The 18,940-nt window shown below is 52.4% G+C and overlaps 1 protein-coding gene across 1 annotated transcript; it reads left to right on the top strand.

Annotated features, from left to right (window-relative positions):
- The first annotated feature begins 11,280 nt into the window (after nucleotides 1–11,280).
- Nucleotides 11,281–17,201, top strand: QPCTL (glutaminyl-peptide cyclotransferase like). Its single transcript, XM_075322401.1, has 7 exons — nucleotides 11,281–11,501; nucleotides 13,584–13,724; nucleotides 13,799–14,086; nucleotides 14,949–15,104; nucleotides 15,559–15,658; nucleotides 15,730–15,846; nucleotides 15,925–17,201. Exons 1-7 carry the CDS (start codon nucleotides 11,313–11,315, stop codon nucleotides 16,068–16,070), a joined length of 1,137 nt encoding a protein of 378 aa, XP_075178516.1. The 5' UTR covers nucleotides 11,281–11,312; the 3' UTR covers nucleotides 16,071–17,201.
- The last annotated feature ends 1,739 nt before the right edge of the window (nucleotides 17,202–18,940 follow it).

Here is an 18,940-nt window from a genome sequence, read left to right as displayed (position 1 = left end):
GATTGTGTCTCCGGATACATTGTAGCGAGTTGCGTTCTGCAGAGGATTGTGTCCCCGGATACATTGTAGCGAGTTGCGTTCTGCAGAGGATTGTGTCTCCGGATACATTGTAGCGAGTTGCGTTCTGCAGAGGATTGTGTCCCCGGATACATTGTAGTGAGTTGCGTTCTGCAGAGGATTGTGTCCTCTGATACATTGTAGTGAGTTGCGTTCTGCAGAGGATTGTGTCCCCGGATACATTGTAGTGAGTTGCGTTCTGCAGAGGATTGTGTCCTCGGATACATTGTAGTGATTGTCCTCTCACTGTGTGTTGGTGCTGTGCAGTGGCCGCTGTTGTGGTGGTGTCGTGACAGTGGGGCAGTGTGGCCTGGAGCCTTGGGGGCTTTGCCTTGCAGCATGGGTGCTGTGAGGCGCCGGGTCGCCTGCCCTGCTGGTGCTTTGTCGCTGCAGCAGTGGTTGGTGCACAGTGCCGCACCACAAAGGCTTAGGATAGGGACCCACTCTAGAGGTTCGCCGTGACGTGGCAGTGGGCTTAATACAGTCTGATCAGAATGGTAACTAAGAACCTCACGTTCTATTTAAATTTTTGCCTAGCGGCTTTAGATCAGTGTATTTTTGGGATGTGTGATCCATGTCTGTTTCTCCAATTGGCATTGTAGAGAGTTGTGTTCTGCAGAGGATTGTGTCCCCGGATACATTGTAGAGAGTTGTGTTCTGCAGAGGATTGTGTCCCCGGATACATTGTAGCGAGTTGTGTTCTGCAGAGGATTGTGTCCCCGGATACATTGTAGCGAGTTGTGTTCTGCAGAGGATTGTGTCCCCGGATACATTGTAGCGAGTTGTGTTCTGCAGAGGATTGTGTCCCCGGATACATTGTAGAGAGTTGTGTTCTGCAGAGGATTGTGTCCCCGGATACATTGTAGCGAGTTGCGTTCTGCAGAGGATTGTGTCCCCGGATACATTGTAGCGAGTTGTGTTCTGCAGAGGATTGTGTCCCCGGATACATTGTAGCGAGTTGTGTTCTGCAGAGGATTGTGTCCCCGGATACATTGTAGCGAGTTGCGTTCTGCAGAGGATTGTGTCCTCGGATACATTGTAGCGAGTTGTGTTCTGCAGAGGATTGTGTCCCCGGATACATTGTAGCGAGTTGTGTTCTGCAGAGGATTGTGTCTTGGATACATTATAGTGAGTTGTGTTCTGCAGAGGATTGTGTCCTCGGATACATTGTAGCGAGTTGCGTTCTGCAGAGGATTGTGTCCCCGGACACATTGTAGCGAGTTGCGTTCTGCAGAGGATGGTGTCCTCGGATACATTGTAGCGAGTTGCGTTCTGCAGAGGATTGTGTCCCCGGACACATTGTAGAGAGTTGCGTTCTGCAGAGGATTGTGTTCCCGGATACATTGTAGCGAGTTGTGTTCTGCAGAGGATTGTGTCCCCGGATACATTGTAGCGAGTTGTGTTCTGCAGAGGATTGTGTCTCCGGATACATTGTAGCGAGTTGTGTTCTGCAGAGGATTGTGTCCTCGGATACATTGTAGCGAGTTGTGTTCTGCAGAGGATTGTGTCCTCGGATACATTGTAGCGAGTTGTGTTCTGCAGAGGATTGTGTCCTCGAATACATTGTAGCGAGTTGTGTTCTGCAGAGGATTGTGTCCTCGGATACATTGTAGCGAGTTGTGTTCTGCAGAGGATTGTGTCCCCGGATACATTGTAGCGAGTTGTGTTCTGCAGAGGATTGTGTCCTCGGATACATTGTAGCGAGTTGTGTTCTGCAGAGGATTGTGTCCCCGGATACATTGTAGCGAGTTGTGTTCTGCAGAGGATTGTGTCCCCGGATACATTGTAGCGAGTTGCGTTCTGCAGAGGATTGTGTCCCCGGACACATTGTAGCGAGTTGTGTTCTGCAGAGGATTGTGTCCCCGGATACATTGTAGAGAGTTGTGTTCTGCAGAGGATTGTGTCCCCGGATACATTGTAGCGAGTTGTGTTCTGCAGAGGATTGTGTCCCCGGATACATTGTAGCGAGTTGTGTTCTGCAGAGGATTGTGTCCCCGGATACATTGTAGCGAGTTGTGTTCTGCAGAGGATTGTGTCCCCGGATACATTGTAGAGAGTTGTGTTCTGCAGAGGATTGTGTCCCCGGATACATTGTAGCGAGTTGTGTTCTGCAGAGGATTGTCTCCTCGGATACATTGTAGCGAGTTGTGTTCTGCAGAGGATTGTGTCCCCGGACACATTGTAGCGAGTTGTGTTCTGCAGAGGATTGTGTCCTCGGATACATTGTAGCGAGTTGCGTTCACAGAGGATTGTGTCCTTGGATACATTGTAGCGAGTTGCGTTCACAGAGGATTGTGTCCTCGGATACATTGTAGCGAGTTGTGTTCTGCAGAGGATTGTGTCCCCGGATACATTGTAGCGAGTTGTGTTCTGCAGAGGATTGTGTCCCCGGATACATATGTAGCGAGTTGTGTTCTGCAGAGGATTGTGTCTTGGATACATTATAGTGAGTTGTGTTCTGCAGAGGATTGTGTCCTCGGATACATTGTAGCGAGTTGTGTTCTGCAGAGGATTGTGTCCTCGGATACATTGTAGTGAGTTGTGTTCTGCAGAGGATTGTGTCCCCGGATACATTGTAGCGAGTTGTGTTCTGCAGAGGATTGTGTCTTGGATACATTATAGTGAGTTGTGTTCTGCAGAGGATTGTGTCCCCGGATACATTGTAGCGAGTTGTGTTCTGCAGAGGATTGTGTCCCCGGATACATTGTAGCGAGTTGCGTTCTGCAGAGGATTGTGTCCTCGGATACATTGTAGCGAGTTGTGTTCTGCAGAGGATTGTGTCCCCGGATACATTGTAGCGAGTTGTGTTCTGCAGAGGATTGTGTCTTGGATACATTATAGTGAGTTGTGTTCTGCAGAGGATTGTGTCCTCGGATACATTGTAGCGAGTTGCGTTCTGCAGAGGATTGTGTCCCCGGACACATTGTAGCGAGTTGCGTTCTGCAGAGGATGGTGTCCTCGGATACATTGTAGCGAGTTGCGTTCTGCAGAGGATTGTGTCCCCGGACACATTGTAGAGAGTTGCGTTCTGCAGAGGATTGTGTTCCCGGATACATTGTAGCGAGTTGTGTTCTGCAGAGGATTGTGTCCCCGGATACATTGTAGCGAGTTGTGTTCTGCAGAGGATTGTGTCTTGGATACATTATAGTGAGTTGTGTTCTGCAGAGGATTGTGTCCTCGGATACATTGTAGCGAGTTGCGTTCTGCAGAGGATTGTGTCCCCGGACACATTGTAGCGAGTTGCGTTCTGCAGAGGATGGTGTCCTCGGATACATTGTAGCGAGTTGCGTTCTGCAGAGGATTGTGTCCCCGGACACATTGTAGAGAGTTGCGTTCTGCAGAGGATTGTGTTCCCGGATACATTGTAGTGAGTTGTGTTCTGCAGAGGATTGTGTCCTCGGATACATTGTAGTGATTGTCCTCTCACTGTGTGTTGGTGCTGTGCAGTGGCCGCTGTTGTGGTGGTGTCGTGACAGTGGGGCAGTGTGGCCTGGAGCCTTGGGGGCTTTGTCTTGCAGCATGGGTGCTGTGAGGCGCCGGGTCGCCTGCCCTGCTGGTGCTTTGTCGCTGCAGCAGTGGTTGGTGCACAGTGCCGCACCACAAAGGCTTAGGATAGGGACCCACTCTAGAGGTTCGCCGTGACGTGGCAGTGGGCTTAATACAGTCTGATCAGAATGGTAACTAAGAACCTCACGTTCTATTTAAATTTTTGCCTAGCGGCTTTAGATCAGTGTATTTTTGGGATGTGTGATCCATGTCTGTTTCTCCAATTGGCATTGTAGAGAGTTGTGTTCTGCAGAGGATTGTGTCCCCGGATACATTGTAGCGAGTTGCGTTCTGCAAAGGATTGTGTCCCCGGATACATTGTAGCGAGTTGTGTTCTGCAGAGGATTGTGTCCTCGGATACATTGTAGTGAGTTGTGTTCTGCAGAGGATTGTGTCCCCGGATACATTGTAGCGAGTTGTGTTCTGCAGAGGATTGTGTCCCCGGATACATTGTAGTGAGTTGTGTTCTGCAGAGGATTGTGTCCCCGGATACATTGTAGCGAGTTGTGTTCTGCAGAGGATTGTGTCCCCGGATACATTGTAGCGAGTTGTGTTCTGCAGAGGATTGTGTCCTCGGATACATTGTAGCGAGTTGTGTTCTGCAGAGGATTGTGTCCCCGGATACATTGTAGCGAGTTGTGTTCTGCAGAGGATTGTGTCCTCGGATACATTGTAGCGAGTTGTGTTCTGCAGAGGATTGTGTCTCCGGATACATTGTAGCGAGTTGTGTTCTGCAGAGGATTGTGTCCTCGGATACATTGTAGCGAGTTGTGTTCTGCAGAGGATTGTGTCCTCGGATACATTGTAGCGAGTTGTGTTCTGCAGAGGATTGTGTCCTCGAATACATTGTAGCGAGTTGTGTTCTGCAGAGGATTGTGTCCTCGGATACATTGTAGCGAGTTGTGTTCTGCAGAGGATTGTGTCCCCGGATACATTGTAGCGAGTTGTGTTCTGCAGAGGATTGTGTCCTCGGATACATTGTAGCGAGTTGTGATCTGCAGAGGATTGTGTCCCCGGATACATTGTAGTGAGTTGTGTTCTGCAGAGGATTGTGTCCTCGGATACATTGTAGCGAGTTGTGTTCTGCAGAGGATTGTGTCCTCGGATACATTGTAGCGAGTTGTGTTCTGCAGAGGATTGTGTCCTCGGATACATTGTAGCGAGTTGTGTTCTGCAGAGGATTGTGTCTCCGGATACATTGTAGCGAGTTGTGTTCTGCAGAGGATTGTGTCTCCGGATACATTGTAGCGAGTTGTGTTCTGCAGAGGATTGTGTCTCCGGATACATTGTAGCGAGTTGTGTTCTGCAGAGGATTGTGTCTCCGGATACATTGTAGCGAGTTGTGTTCTGCAGAGGATTGTGTCCTCGGATACATTGTAGCGAGTTGTGTTCTGCAGAGGATTGTGTCTCCGGATACATTGTAGCGAGTTGTGTTCTGCAGAGGATTGTGTCCTCGGATACATTGTAGCGAGTTGTGTTCTGCAGAGGATTGTGTCCCCGGATACATTGTAGCGAGTTGTGTTCTGCAGAGGATTGTGTCCTCGGATACATTGTAGTGAGTTGTGTTCTGCAGAGGATTGTGTCCTCGGATACATTGTAGCGAGTTGTGTTCTGCAGAGGATTGTGTCCTCGGATACATTGTAGTGAGTTGTGTTCTGCAGAGGATTGTGTCCTCGGATACATTGTAGAGAGTTGTGTTCTGCAGAGGATTGTGTCCTCGGATACATTGTAGCGAGTTGTGTTCTGCAGAGGATTGTGTCCTCGGATACATTGTAGCGAGTTGTGTTCTGCAGAGGATTGTGTCCTCGGATACATTGTAGCGAGTTGTGTTCTGCAGAGGATTGTGTCCTCGGATACATTGTAGTGAGTTGTGTTCTGCAGAGGATTGTGTCCCCGGATACATTGTAGAGAGTTGTGTTCTGCAGAGGATTGTGTCCTCGGATACATTGTAGCGAGTTGTGTTCTGCAGAGGATTGTGTCCTCGGATACATTGTAGCGAGTTGTGTTCTGCAGAGGATTGTGTCTCCGGATACATTGTAGTGAGTTGTGTTCTGCAGAGGATTGTGTCCTCGGATACATTGTAGCGAGTTGTGTTCTGCAGAGGATTGTGTCCTCGGATACATTGTAGCGAGTTGTGTTCTGCAGAGGATTGTGTCCTCGGATACATTGTAGCGAGTTGTGTTCTGCAGAGGATTGTGTCCTCGGATACATTGTAGCGAGTTGTGTTCTGCAGAGGATTGTGTCCTCGGATACATTGTAGCGAGTTGTGTTCTGCAGAGGATTGTGTCCTCGGATACATTGTAGCGAGTTGTGTTCTGCAGAGGATTGTGTCCTCGGATACATTGTAGCGAGTTGTGTTCTGCAGAGGATTGTGTCCTCGGATACATTGTAGCGAGTTGTGTTCTGCAGAGGATTGTGTCCTCGGATACATTGTAGCGAGTTGTGTTCTGCAGAGGATTGTGTCCTCGGATACATTGTAGCGAGTTGTGTTCTGCAGAGGATTGTGTCCCCGGATACATTGTAGCGAGTTGTGTTCTGCAGAGGATTGTGTCCCCGGATACATTGTAGCGAGTTGTGTTCTGCAGAGGATTGTGTCCTCGGATACATTGTAGCGAGTTGTGTTCTGCAGAGGATTGTGTCCTCGGATACATTGTAGCGAGTTGTGTTCTGCAGAGGATTGTGTCCTCGGATACATTGTAGCGAGTTGTGTTCTGCAGAGGATTGTGTCCTCGGATACATTGTAGTGAGTTGTGTTCTGCAGAGGATTGTGTCCCCGGATACATTGTAGCGAGTTGTGTTCTGCAGAGGATTGTGTCCTCGGATACATTGTAGCGAGTTGTGTTCTGCAGAGGATTGTGTCCCCGGATACATTGTAGCGAGTTGTGTTCTGCAGAGGATTGTGTCCCCGGATACATTGTAGCGAGTTGTGTTCTGCAGAGGATTGTGTCTTGGATACATTGTAGTGAGTTGTGTTCTGCAGAGGATTGTGTCCTCTGATACATTGTAGCGAGTTGTGTTCTGCAGAGGATTGTGTCTTGGATACATTGTAGCGAGTTGTGTTCTGCAGAGGATTGTGTCTTGGATACATTGTAGTGAGTTGTGTTCTGCAGAGGATTGTGTCCTCTGATACATTGTAGCGAGTTGTGTTCTGCAGAGGATTGTGTCTTGGATACATTGTAGCGAGTTGTGTTCTGCAGAGGATTGTGTCTTGGATACATTGTAGCGAGTTGTGTTCTGCAGAGGATTGTGTCTTGGATACATTGTAGCGAGTTGTGTTCTGCAGAGGATTGTGTCTTGGATACATTGTAGCGAGTTGTGTTCTGCAGAGGATTGTGTCTTGGATACATTGTAGTGAGTTGTGTTCTGCAGAGGATTGTGTCCTCTGATACATTGTAGCGAGTTGTGTTCTGCAGAGGATTGTGTCTTGGATACATTGTAGCGAGTTGTGTTCTGCAGAGGATTGTGTCTTGGATACATTGTAGCGAGTTGTGTTCTGCAGAGGATTGTGTCTTGGATACATTGTAGCGAGTTGTGTTCTGCAGAGGATTGTGTCTTGGATACATTGTAGCGAGTTGTGTTCTGCAGAGGATTGTGTCCTCGGATACATTGTAGCGAGTTGTGTTCTGCAGAGGATTGTGTCCTCGGATACATTGTAGCGAGTTGTGTTCTGCAGAGGATTGTGTCCCCGGATACATTGTAGCGAGTTGTGTTCTGCAGAGGATTGTGTCCCCGGATACATTGTAGCGAGTTGTGTTCTGCAGAGGATTGTGTCCCCGGATACATTGTAGCGAGTTGTGTTCTGCAGAGGATTGTGTCCCCGGATACATTGTAGCAAGTTCCTGGCATTTTGCGGTGCTTTTTACAATGTATCAAACAGGATCAGAACTCTCAATGTTCCACCTCTCCGAAACCTTGACGACACTGGAGATTTATACATTATGGGGTGTATATATATATGTATATGTATACGTATATGTATACGTATATGTGTATATGTATATATATATATATATATATATATATATATATATATATATATATATATATATATATATATATATATATATATATATATTCACATTATGGTGCCACTATGGCCGGAGCCGTCAGGGCAGAGGTCGCTGCAGGTATAACGTGCGCAGACGCTATCACTATAGAGCTCTGCTTGCCATCAGTGAATGTGAATATTGACTTCTTCCTGCTCACACAGCAGAGGGTTTGTCACACTGTACGTCTCATCATGGCGGCTTTGACGTTACAGATCTGAAAGCTGCAACCACGTTCAGGTTAATGGAGTCGAATGGTTTTGATGGTAAGAACAGCGCATATGAAAAGTATCAGGAATTTTGCTAGAAATCCCAGGAGGCAGCTGGTCTGCAGTGATGTCCACCATGCTGCACCCTCCTCCATCTCTCCCTAGAGGCTCAGTCACAACCTCTGCAGTGATCACAGACCATGGATTGTGTCGGGCCGGGTGGTAATGGAGGAGCCTCAGAGGAGCTATTAGCCCCGCCTCCTGTGCAGGGCGTGGTCAGCCTCAGCCCCTCCCCTGCTGTATCCACCTGGTTATACTTTATTTTACTCACTTATATAGCGCCATCATATGCCACAGCACTTTACAGACCTGATCTTCACTGTCCCCATCGGGGCTCACAATGTAAATTCCTATCAGTCTTTGTAGGGTGGGAGGAAACCGTAGAACCCGGAGAAAACCCACAAAATACTGGGAGAACAAACAGATTCTCTGCAGTTGTCCTTGGTGGCATTTGAACAACCAACCCCAGCACTTCAAAGTAGTGCTAACCACCGAGGCGCTATACAATGCTAACCACCGAGGCGCTATACAATGCTAACCACCAAGCCACCGTACAATGCTAACCACCGAAGCGCTATACAATGCTAACCACCGAAGCGCTATACAATGCTAACCACCGAAGCGCTATACAATGCTAAGCACCGAAGCGCTATACAATGCGTACCACCGAAGCGCTATACAATGCTAACCACCGAAGCGCTATACAATGCTAACCACCGAAGCGCTATACAATGCTAACCACCGAAGCGCTATACAATGCGTACCACCGAAGCGCTATACAATGCGTACCACCGAAGCGCTATACAATGCGTACCACCGAAGCGCTATACAATGCGTACCACCGAAGCGCTATACAATGCGTACCACCGAAGCGCTATACAATGCTAACCACCGAAGCGCTATACAATGCTAACCACCGAAGCGCTATACAATGCTAACCACCGAAGCGCTATACAATGCTAACCACCAAGCCACCGTACAATGCTAACCACCGAAGCGCTATACAATGCTAACCACCGAAGCGCTATACAATGCTAACCACCAAGCCACCGTGCAATGCGAACCACCGAAGCGCTATACAATGCTAACCACCGAAGCGCTATACAATGCTAACCACCAAGCCACCGTACAGTGCTAACCACCGAAGCGCTATACAATGCTAACCACCGAAGCGCTATACAATGCTAACCATCGAGGCACAGTACAGAACTAACTACCAAGCCACTATACAATGCTAACCACCGAGGCGCTATACAATGCTAACCACCGAAGCGCTATACAATGCGAACCACCAAGCCACCGTACAATGCGAACCACCAAGCCACCGTACAATGCGTACCACCGAAGCGCTATACAATGCGTACCACCGAAGCGCTATACAATGCTAACCACCGAAGCGCTATACAATGCGTACCACCGAAGCGCTATACAATGCTAACCACCGAAGCGCTATACAATGCTAACCACCGAAGCGCTATACAATGCGTACCACCGAAGCGCTATACAATGCTAACCACCGAAGCGCTATACAATGCTAACCACCGAAGCGCTATACAATGCTAACCACCGAAGCGCTATACAATGCTAACCACCGAAGCGCTATACAATGCTAACCACCAAGCCACCGTACAATGCTAACCACCGAAGCGCTATACAATGCTAACCACCGAAGCGCTATACAATGCTAACCACCAAGCCACCGTGCAATGCGAACCACCGAAGCGCTATACAATGCTAACCACCGAAGCGCTATACAATGCTAACCACCAAGCCACCGTACAGTGCTAACCACCGAAGCGCTATACAATGCTAACCACCGAAGCGCTATACAATGCTAACCATCGAGGCACAGTACAGAACTAACTACCAAGCCACTATACAATGCTAACCACCGAGGCGCTATACAATGCTAACCACCGAAGCGCTATACAATGCTAACCACCGAAGCGCTATACAATGCGAACCACCAAGCCACCGTACAATGCGAACCACCAAGCCACCGTACAATGCGTACCACCGAAGCGCTATACAATGCGTACCACCGAAGCGCTATACAATGCTAACCACCGAAGCGCTATACAATGCTAACCACCGAAGCGCTATACAATGCGTACCACCGAAGCGCTATACAATGCTAACCACCGAAGCGCTATACAATGCTAACCACCGAAGCGCTATACAATGCTAACCACCGAAGCGCTATACAATGCTAACCACCAAGCCACCGTACAATGCTAACCACCGAAGCGCTATACAATGCTAACCACCGAAGCGCTATACAATGCTAACCACCAAGCCACCGTGCAATGCGAACCACCGAAGCGCTATACAATGCTAACCACCGAAGCGCTATACAATGCTAACCACCAAGCCACCGTACAGTGCTAACCACCGAAGCGCTATACAATGCTAACCACCGAAGCGCTATACAATGCTAACCATCGAGGCACAGTACAGAACTAACTACCAAGCCACTATACAATGCTGACCACAGAGTCACCGTACAGTGCTAACCTAGGAGCAATACAGTGCTGACCACCGAGCGGTCGTACAGTGCTGACCACCGAGCGGTCGTACAGTGCTGACCACCGAGCGGTCGTACAGTGCTGACCACCGAGCCACCATATAGCGCTAACCAACAAGCCACCATATAGCGCTAACCAACAAGCCACTAAACTATGCTAACCACTGAGCTGCCCTACAGTGCTAACCATCGAGCTGCAATACAGTGCTGACCACTGAACCGCCATACAATGCTAACCACTGAGCCGCCGTACAGGGCTAACCACAGAACCGCCGTATAGGGCTATCCAACGAGCCACTATACAATGCTAACCACCGAGATGCCGTACAATGTTAATCACCGAGGCACTGCGCAGTGCTAACCACTGAGCCGCTGTATAGTGCTAACTACCAAGATACTGTCCAATGCTAACCACCGAGCCGCCGTACAGTGCTGACCACCGAGCCGCCGTACAGTGCTGACCACCGAGCCGCCGTACAGTGCTGACCACTGTGTCGCCCGCTGGTTGTATGAGGCTGTATATGTATAATCACGTAATCCGGTGAATGAGACATCCTCGACCGATATGGCGGCTGCTGTTACCTAGCGACAGCAAGCAGCCTCACACGCAGCCAATGAGCGTGCACGATGTTTACGATGAGCTGTCAGTACAGACTCCGCCCCTAACAGCTGATTGGTCCCCACCGCAATAACAATTATCTCCGCCCCCCTCTAGACCGATCAGGACCCACCCCCGTGCGCTGCTTGGCGGGATGTGGCCAGGTGTCTGTAGCTCCTGTATGCTGACTCCTCCCCCCTGCTTCTGATTGGCTGTGCTTGAAGCCTCTGGTCTCTCATTGGCTGTTGTCTCGCCAGTCATGCTCTTCTTCGATGTGTTCACGCCGGGCTGCTCGCATCTACAAGAGCCCGGGGGGCCCCTCCAGCGGCGCCTGGAGCCCGAAGCTGCGCGCCCTGCTGGTGCTCGGGCTGGGGGTGCTCATCGGTGCCGGCATACTACTGTGGGAGACCGGGAGTGAGAGCGGGAGATATGAGGAGGGAGAAGCCCGAGGAAAGCAACAGGTGACGGGAAGGGCCACAGGGAGCAAGGGGCCGCAGGGAGGGGAGGGGCCACAGAGAGGGAAGGGGCCACAGGGAGGAAAGAGCCACAGGGAGGGGATGGAAGGGGCCACAGGGAGGGAAGGGGCCACAAAGAGGGAAGGGGCCACAGGGAGGGGATGGAAGGGGCCACAGGGAGGAAAGAGCCACAGGGAGGGGATGGAAGGGGCCGCAGGGAGGGGAGGAGCCACAGAGAGGGAAGGGGCCAAAGGGAGGAAAGAGCCACAGGGAGGGGATGGAAGGGGCCACAGGGAGGGAAGGGGCCACAAAGAGGGAAGGGGCCACAGGGAGGGGATGGAAGGGGCCACAGGGAGGAAGAAGCCACAGGGAGGGGAGGAGCCACAGAGAGGGAAGGGGCCACAGGAGGAAGAAGCCACAGGGAGGGGAGGAGCCACAGAGAGGGAAGGAGCCACAGGGAGGAAAGAGCCACAGGGAGGGGATGGAAGGGGCCACAGAGAGGGAAGGAGCCACAGGGAGGAAGAAGCCACAGGGAGGGAAGGGGCCACAGGGAGGGGAGGAGCCACAGAGAGGAAAGGGCCAGAGGAAGGGAAGGGGCCACAGAGAGGGAAGGGGCCACAGGGAGGAAAGGGGCCACAGGGAGGAAAGAGCCACAGGGAGGGAAGGAGCCACAGGGAGGAAAGAGCCACAGGGAGTGGATGGAAGGGGCCACAGGGAGGGGAGGAGCCACAGAGAGGAAAGGGCCAGAAGAAGGGAAGGGGCCACAGGGAGGGAAGGGGCCACAGGGAGGGAAGGGGCCACAGGGAGGAAAGGGGCCACAGGGAGGAAAGAGCCACAGGGAGGGAAGGAGCCACAGGGAGGGGATGGAAGGGGCCACAGGGAGGGGATGAGCCACAGGGAGGGGAGGGGCCACAGGGAGGAAGAAGCCACAGGGAGGGGAGGAGCCACAGAGAGGAAAGGGCCAGAGGAAGGGAAGGGGCCACAGGGAGGAAAGAGCCACAGGAAGGAAAAAGCCACAGGGAGGGGAAGGGGCCATGAGGGAGGGAAGAGCCACAGGGAGGGGAGGAGCCACAGAGAGGGAAGGGGCCACAGGAGGAAGAAGCCACAGAGAGGGAAGGAGCCACAGAGAGGGAAGGGAAGGGGCCACAGGAGGAAGAAGCCACAGGGAGGGGAGGAGCCACAGAGAGGGAAGGGGCCAAAGGGAGGAAGAAGCCACAGGGAGGGGAGGAGCCACAGAGAGGGAAGGGGCCACAGGAGGAAGAAGCCACAGGGAGGGGAGGAGCCACAGAGAGGGAAGGAGCCACAGGGAGGGGAGGAGCCACAGAGAGGGAAGGGGCCACAGGGAGGAAAGAGCCACAGGGAGGGGATGGAAGGGGCCACAGGGAGGAAGAAGCCACAGGGAGGGAAGGGGCCACAGGGAGGAAGAAGCCACTGGGAGGGGAGGAGCCACAGAGAGGAAAGGGCCAGAGGAAGGGAAGGGGCCACAGAGAGGGAGGGAAAGGGGCCATGAGGGAGGGAAGAAGCCATGGGAGGAAGGGGCACAGGAAGGAAGGGGCCGCAGGGAGGGAAGGAAGGGGCCGCAGGGAGGGAAGGAAGGGGCCATAGGAAGGGGCCGCAGGGAGGGAAGGAAGGGGCCATAGGAAGGGGCCACGGGGAGGGAAGGAAAGGGGCCACAGGAAGGAAGGAGCCACAGGGAGGGAAGAAATGGGCCACAGGGAGGGGAGGGAAGGAGCCACGGGAGGAAGATTCACGGGGAGGAGAGGAAAGAAGCCATGGGAGGAAGGGCCACGAAAGGGAGAGAAGGGGCCATAGGGCAGGAGGGGGGAAGGGTGACAGGAAGGGCCATGCAGAGGGAGGGAAGAAAGGAGCCACAGGGAGGGATGCGAATGGTAAGTCCTGGAACCTGAGGGTGCGAGGGCTCCCAGCGGAGGCGTCCGTCCGGAGGGTGCAAGAGGCCCACACAGGATGTCCATCCGGAGGGTGCGAGGGGTCTTCACGGGACGGCCTGGGGAAAGAGGTGACGAGTCAGCATGGGGAAACATCAGGGGAAGCCTCAGGGTTGATGGTTGTGTATTGTCTGTTCCTCAGATCCGCCCTAAGTCCCCGTCTTCTGCGCGGCTGCGGGAGCTGGTGGCCGCCGTCAGTTTGCAGCGCATGTGGTCGTCGTTCTTGAGGCCAATGCTGATCGAGCGAACTCCTGGGAGCCCCGGGAACCAGCTGGTGAGAGAGGTAAGATTCGGCCGTCATGTGATGTCACCGTCTGCGGCTGCTGCGCTCACTGACTCTTTTCTTTTTGGTCACAGCTCATCTCCAGTCACCTGCGCTCGCTGACTGCTCAGTGGACAGTAGAGGTCGACCTCTTTGATGCGCTGACCCCCCGGGGCTCTCTGCCTTTTGGAAGCGTCGTTGCTACCCTGGACCCTGAAGCTCAGCGCCGCCTGGTGTTTGCCTGTCACCTGGACTCCAAATGGTTCCCAGCGGACAGGAGGGGGCGGCCATTTGTCGGCGCCACTGACTCCGCCGTGCCCTGTTCTCTGATGCTGGAGGCAGTGACTGCACTGGATGCTCGGCTGAGAGACCTGAAGGAGAAGGTGAGCGAGTGACAGCGCCATTGTCCCCTCCAATCATAGTGCTGCTGTATACTGGCTCCCGTACGTGGCTCCTGTTCACTGTATACTGGCTCCCGTACGTGGCTGCCATATGCTGCCTATGCGGCTCATGTATGCTGCGGCTCCTGTACCTTGTGTGCGCGGCTCCTGTACCTTGTGTGCGCGGCTCCTGTACCTTGTGTGCGCGGCTCCTGTACCTTGTGTGCGCGGCTCCTGTACCTTGTGTGCACGGCTCCTGTACCTTGTGTGCGCGGCTCCTGTACCTTGTGTGCGCGGCTCCTGTACCTTGTGTGCACGGCTCCTGTACCTTGTGTGCGCGGCTCCTGCACACGGCTCCTGTACCTTGTGTGCGCGGCTCCTGCACACGGCTCCTGTACCTTGTGTGCGCGGCTCCTGCACACGGCTCCTGTACCTTGTGTGCGCGGCTCCTGCACACGGCTCCTGTACCTTGTGTGCGCGGCTCCTGTACACTGCTCCTGTACCTTGTGTGCGCAGCTCCTGCACACGGCTCCTGTACCTTGTGTGCGCGGCTCCTGCACACTGCTCCTGTACCTTGTGTGCGCGGCTCCTGCACACGGCTCCTGTACCTTGTGTGCGCGGCTCCTGCACACTGCTCCTGTACCTTGTGTGCGCGGCTCCTGCACACTGCTCCTGTACCTTGTGTGCGCGGCTCCTGTACCTTATGTGCGCGGCTCCTGTACCTTGTGTGTGCGGCTCCCGTACGCGGCTCCTGTACCTTGTGTGCGCGGCTCCTGCACACTGCTCCTGTACCTTGTGTGCGCGGCTCCTGCACACTGCTCCTGTACACGGCTCCCGTACACATGGTTTGGTTTTTCCTCTGCAGGGATCGCCTCTTACGCTGCAGCTTTTCTTCCTGGACGGAGAGGAGGCGTTTGGAGACTGGACGGACACAGATTCCCTCTATGGGGCCCGGCACTTGGCGCAGCGTCTGCACAATGAGCCCGGACCAGGAGGAGGCGGCAGCAAACTGGATGCAATTGTAAGACTGCGCTAAATGTGGCCGGCGATGTAGAAAGCAGCGACTGCAGACTGTCCGCCTCCATGCAACCCTCTGCTGAGCGGCTCTGAACACACGAGCCCCAGTGTCACATGGGGGAGACTCGCAGCGAGGGTCCCGACCTGTGCGGCCGCTGTATGTGGTACAATAAGGGACCCCGAGTGTGACGAGTTGCCCTTTTGAATGATCACATTCATTTTATCACGTTGTGGTAATCATGACTCTGCAGTGCGATTCTCCTTAGTGCGATTCCAGACGAACAGGTTTTTTTTTGTTTTTGTTTTTTTGTATTTTATTGGGGAAAGACAGAGAAGTTTGCAAAAAAAAATGGGGGGGTGGGGGGGGGTTTGTGCCGCCATTTTCAAAGACCTATAAAGCTTTCATTTCCCGTTTGATGAAGCCGTGTGATCCCTTCTATTTTGTGCCTCTTCTCCAGGATCTCTTTGTCCTGCTGGATCTGCTCGGGGCCCCGGGCCCGCTGGTCCTCAACCACTTCTCGGAGACTCGCAGCCACTTCATGAGACTCGTTGCTATTGGTGAGTCCTGCGATTGCTGGGATTTGTGGTTCGCCTTTGTTTTGACAGTTTCTCCTCTTTCCTGACCCTAGAGAAGCGGCTCCATGGTCTGGGCCTCCTGGCTGATCACCGAGTGGACAGTGCGTACTTCAGACCGGACCTGTATTTTGGGGCGGTGGAGGACGATCACGTTCCCTTCCTGCAGCGAGGTCTGAGCGTCTCCTCTGCTTTCTTCTCTCCAGGTCACCCCCTTCCCCCTCTCATGTCTTCTCTTCTCCATCGCTCAGGTGTCCCCGTGCTCCACGTCATCTCCACTCCATTCCCGGCCGTCTGGCACACTCATGACGACACCGAGGAGAATCTTCACCCACCGACCATCACCAACTTGTGTCGGATATTTGTCACCTTCTTGGCGGAGACCCTCGCGCTGTGACTGCCGAAACTAAATCAAGGAATAGACCCGTTTATTATGAGCTTCAGAGCTGGAATCTCCCAGCATGCTCTGCTGGTTCATATCTACACACACTTTGCATTCTGGGACTTGTAGTCTCTTCATTCTTGGCGCAGTCCTATGACTATTCTCTGTCCACGGTGCGGCAGACGTCATCTGAGGGGGAAATGACTGCGCTCACAAAGTGACGCTCTGCCCTCCGCCCACTGACACTGGAGCTGTGTATTAAATGCTTTATATTACACGGAGATCACAAGACGGTAAGATGGAGAAGGAATAAGTGTAATGGATGGAAAAGTGAAAAATCTGCAAAATATACAGCGCCCCCTTGTGTATTTACTGAGAAATCACTGACCCCTCTGCTCCATCCTCTCTGACACTGGTCAAACCACCAACACCGGTCTGTACGAAGCGAAGGGTAACAGCGGCCGATAACACGACCGAAACTGGGTGTAATATTATCAGAAGATATCGCTATAGAATAGTGAGTGCTGCTCTAGAGTATAATATAGGAGGTAACTCAGGATCAGTAATGTAATGTATGTACAGTGACTGCGCCAGCAGAATAGTGAGTGCAGCTCTGGAGTATAATACAGGAGGTAACTCAGGATCAGAAATGTAATGTATGTATACAGTGACTGCACCAGCAGAATAGTGAGTGCAGCTCTGGAGTATAATATAGGAGGTAACTCAGGATCAGTAATGTAATGTATGTGCACAGTGACTGCACCAGCAGAATAGTGAGTGCAGCTCTGGAGTATAATATAGGAGGTAACTCAGGATCAGTAATGTAATGTATGTGCACAGTGACTGCACCAGCAGAATAGTGAGTGCAGATCTGGAATATAATACAGGAGGTAACTCAGGATCAGTAATGTACCGTATTTTTCGGACTATAAGACGCACCGCACTATAAGACGCACTCTGGTTTTAGAGGAGGAAAATGGGAAAATAAAACTTTAAGCAAAAAATGTGGTCATGACACACTGTTATGGGGCGAGGATCTGCTGCTGAAACTGTTATGGGGGTAATGTCCCCAAATTTTCTACTAAGGTACCCCATCCTGGTAATGATCCTCCTGCCTTGTATATGATCCTGCTATAAACCCCCATCCAGCCTGTTCACATACCCCCCCCCCCCCATCCAGCCTGTTCACATACCCCCCCCCCATCCAGCCTGTTCACATACCCCCCCCCCCCCATCCAGCCTGTTCACATACCCCCCCCCCATCCAGCCTGTTCACATACCCCCCCCCCCATCCAGCCTGTTCACATACCCCCCCCCCATCCAGCCTGTTCACATACCCCCCCCCATCCAGCCTGTTCACATACCCCCCCCCATCCAGCCTGTTCACATACCCCCCCATCCAGCCTGTTCACATACCCCCCCCCATCCAGCCTGTTCACATACCCCCCCCCCATCCAGCCTGTTCACATACCCCCCCCCCCCCCATCCAGCCTGTTCACATACCCCCCCCCCCCATCCAGCCTGTTCACATACCCCCCCCCCCATCCAGCCTGTTCACATACCCCCCCCCCCCATCCAGCCTGTTCACATACCCCCCCCCCCCCCCATCCAGCCTGTTCACATCCCCCCCCCCCATCCAGCCTGTTCACATACTCCCATCCTGCTATATGCCCCCATCGTGCTCATATACCATCCTGGTATATGGCCTGTATCCTATAGCACAGAGAAAAAAAATAAACGTTTATACTCACCTTTTCCTCACTCCCTCCAGCACTGATCATCTTCCTCTCTGCGCCGCTGACCTGTGTGTGTGGAGCCGTTCCTCTGCAGCACGCGATGTCTTCCTGTCTGTGCCGATCAGCTGACCAGCACAGATCAGCTGACCGGCACAGATCGGAAGACATCGCGTGCAGCAGGGGGGCGGCTCCACACACGGGGACGGGTAAGTGTACTCATTCACTGCACCCCGCGCTGATGATGACGCGCGGGGGGCAGTGAATACAGCCGCACATGATCACTCCAGGCTGTAATTGCCAGGGGTGATCATGCGGCCGGCTCTTTACTCTGCGCGCGTCCCCGCTCGTCCTCCCGTCCACCTGTCAGCGCCGGCTTCTGCGCTGAGAGATGGCCGGGAGGATGGGCGTGCATATGTAATGAGCGGGCCCACGTGGTCACGGCAGGCGCTGCTGCTGCCTGCTCGAGTCCCCGATGACCCGCTCCACCACAGCACCCTCGTTCCCGGCCGCAGCCCTATAGTCAGACCATAAGACGCACCCCCAACTTTCCGCCAACATTTGGGGGAAAAAAAGTGCGTCTTATGGTCCGAAAAATACAGTATGTACACAGTGACTCCACCAGCAGAATAGTGAGTGCAGCTCTGGAGTATAATACAGGAGGTAACTCAGTATCAGTAATGTAATGTATGTACACAGTGACTGCCCCAGCAGAATAGTGAGTGCAGCTCTGGAATATAATACAGGAGGTAACTCAGGATCAGTAATGTATGTACACAGTGACTCCACCAGCAGAATAGTGAGTGCAGCTCTGGAATATAATACAGGAGGTAACTCAGGATCAGTAATGTATGTACACAGTGACTCCACCAGCAGAATAGTGAGTGCAGCTCTGGATGTAACTCTTGATCAGTAACACTGCTCTATATCAATTTTGCTGACCACAAGATAACGTGACCTTTATGAATTTTGACATGCTGAATCCAAAAATCACATCTATTACCTCTACCTTTTTTTTTCTGCAAAACGCTGTTTACTAAGGAAGTCTTACAGTAATAACGTAACATTGATAATTATATTATTTACATATAGGGAGTACGCAAAAGGAAATGCTGATTTGCAAATGGTATAACTAATAGTATGCCTGCTGAA

Source organism: Anomaloglossus baeobatrachus, chromosome 9 (genome assembly GCF_048569485.1).
Source record: "Anomaloglossus baeobatrachus isolate aAnoBae1 chromosome 9, aAnoBae1.hap1, whole genome shotgun sequence".
Lineage (NCBI taxonomy): Eukaryota > Metazoa > Chordata > Amphibia > Anura > Aromobatidae > Anomaloglossus > Anomaloglossus baeobatrachus.
Note: the sequence above shows the minus strand (reverse complement) of the source record. Positions and strands in the feature narration are given on the sequence as shown.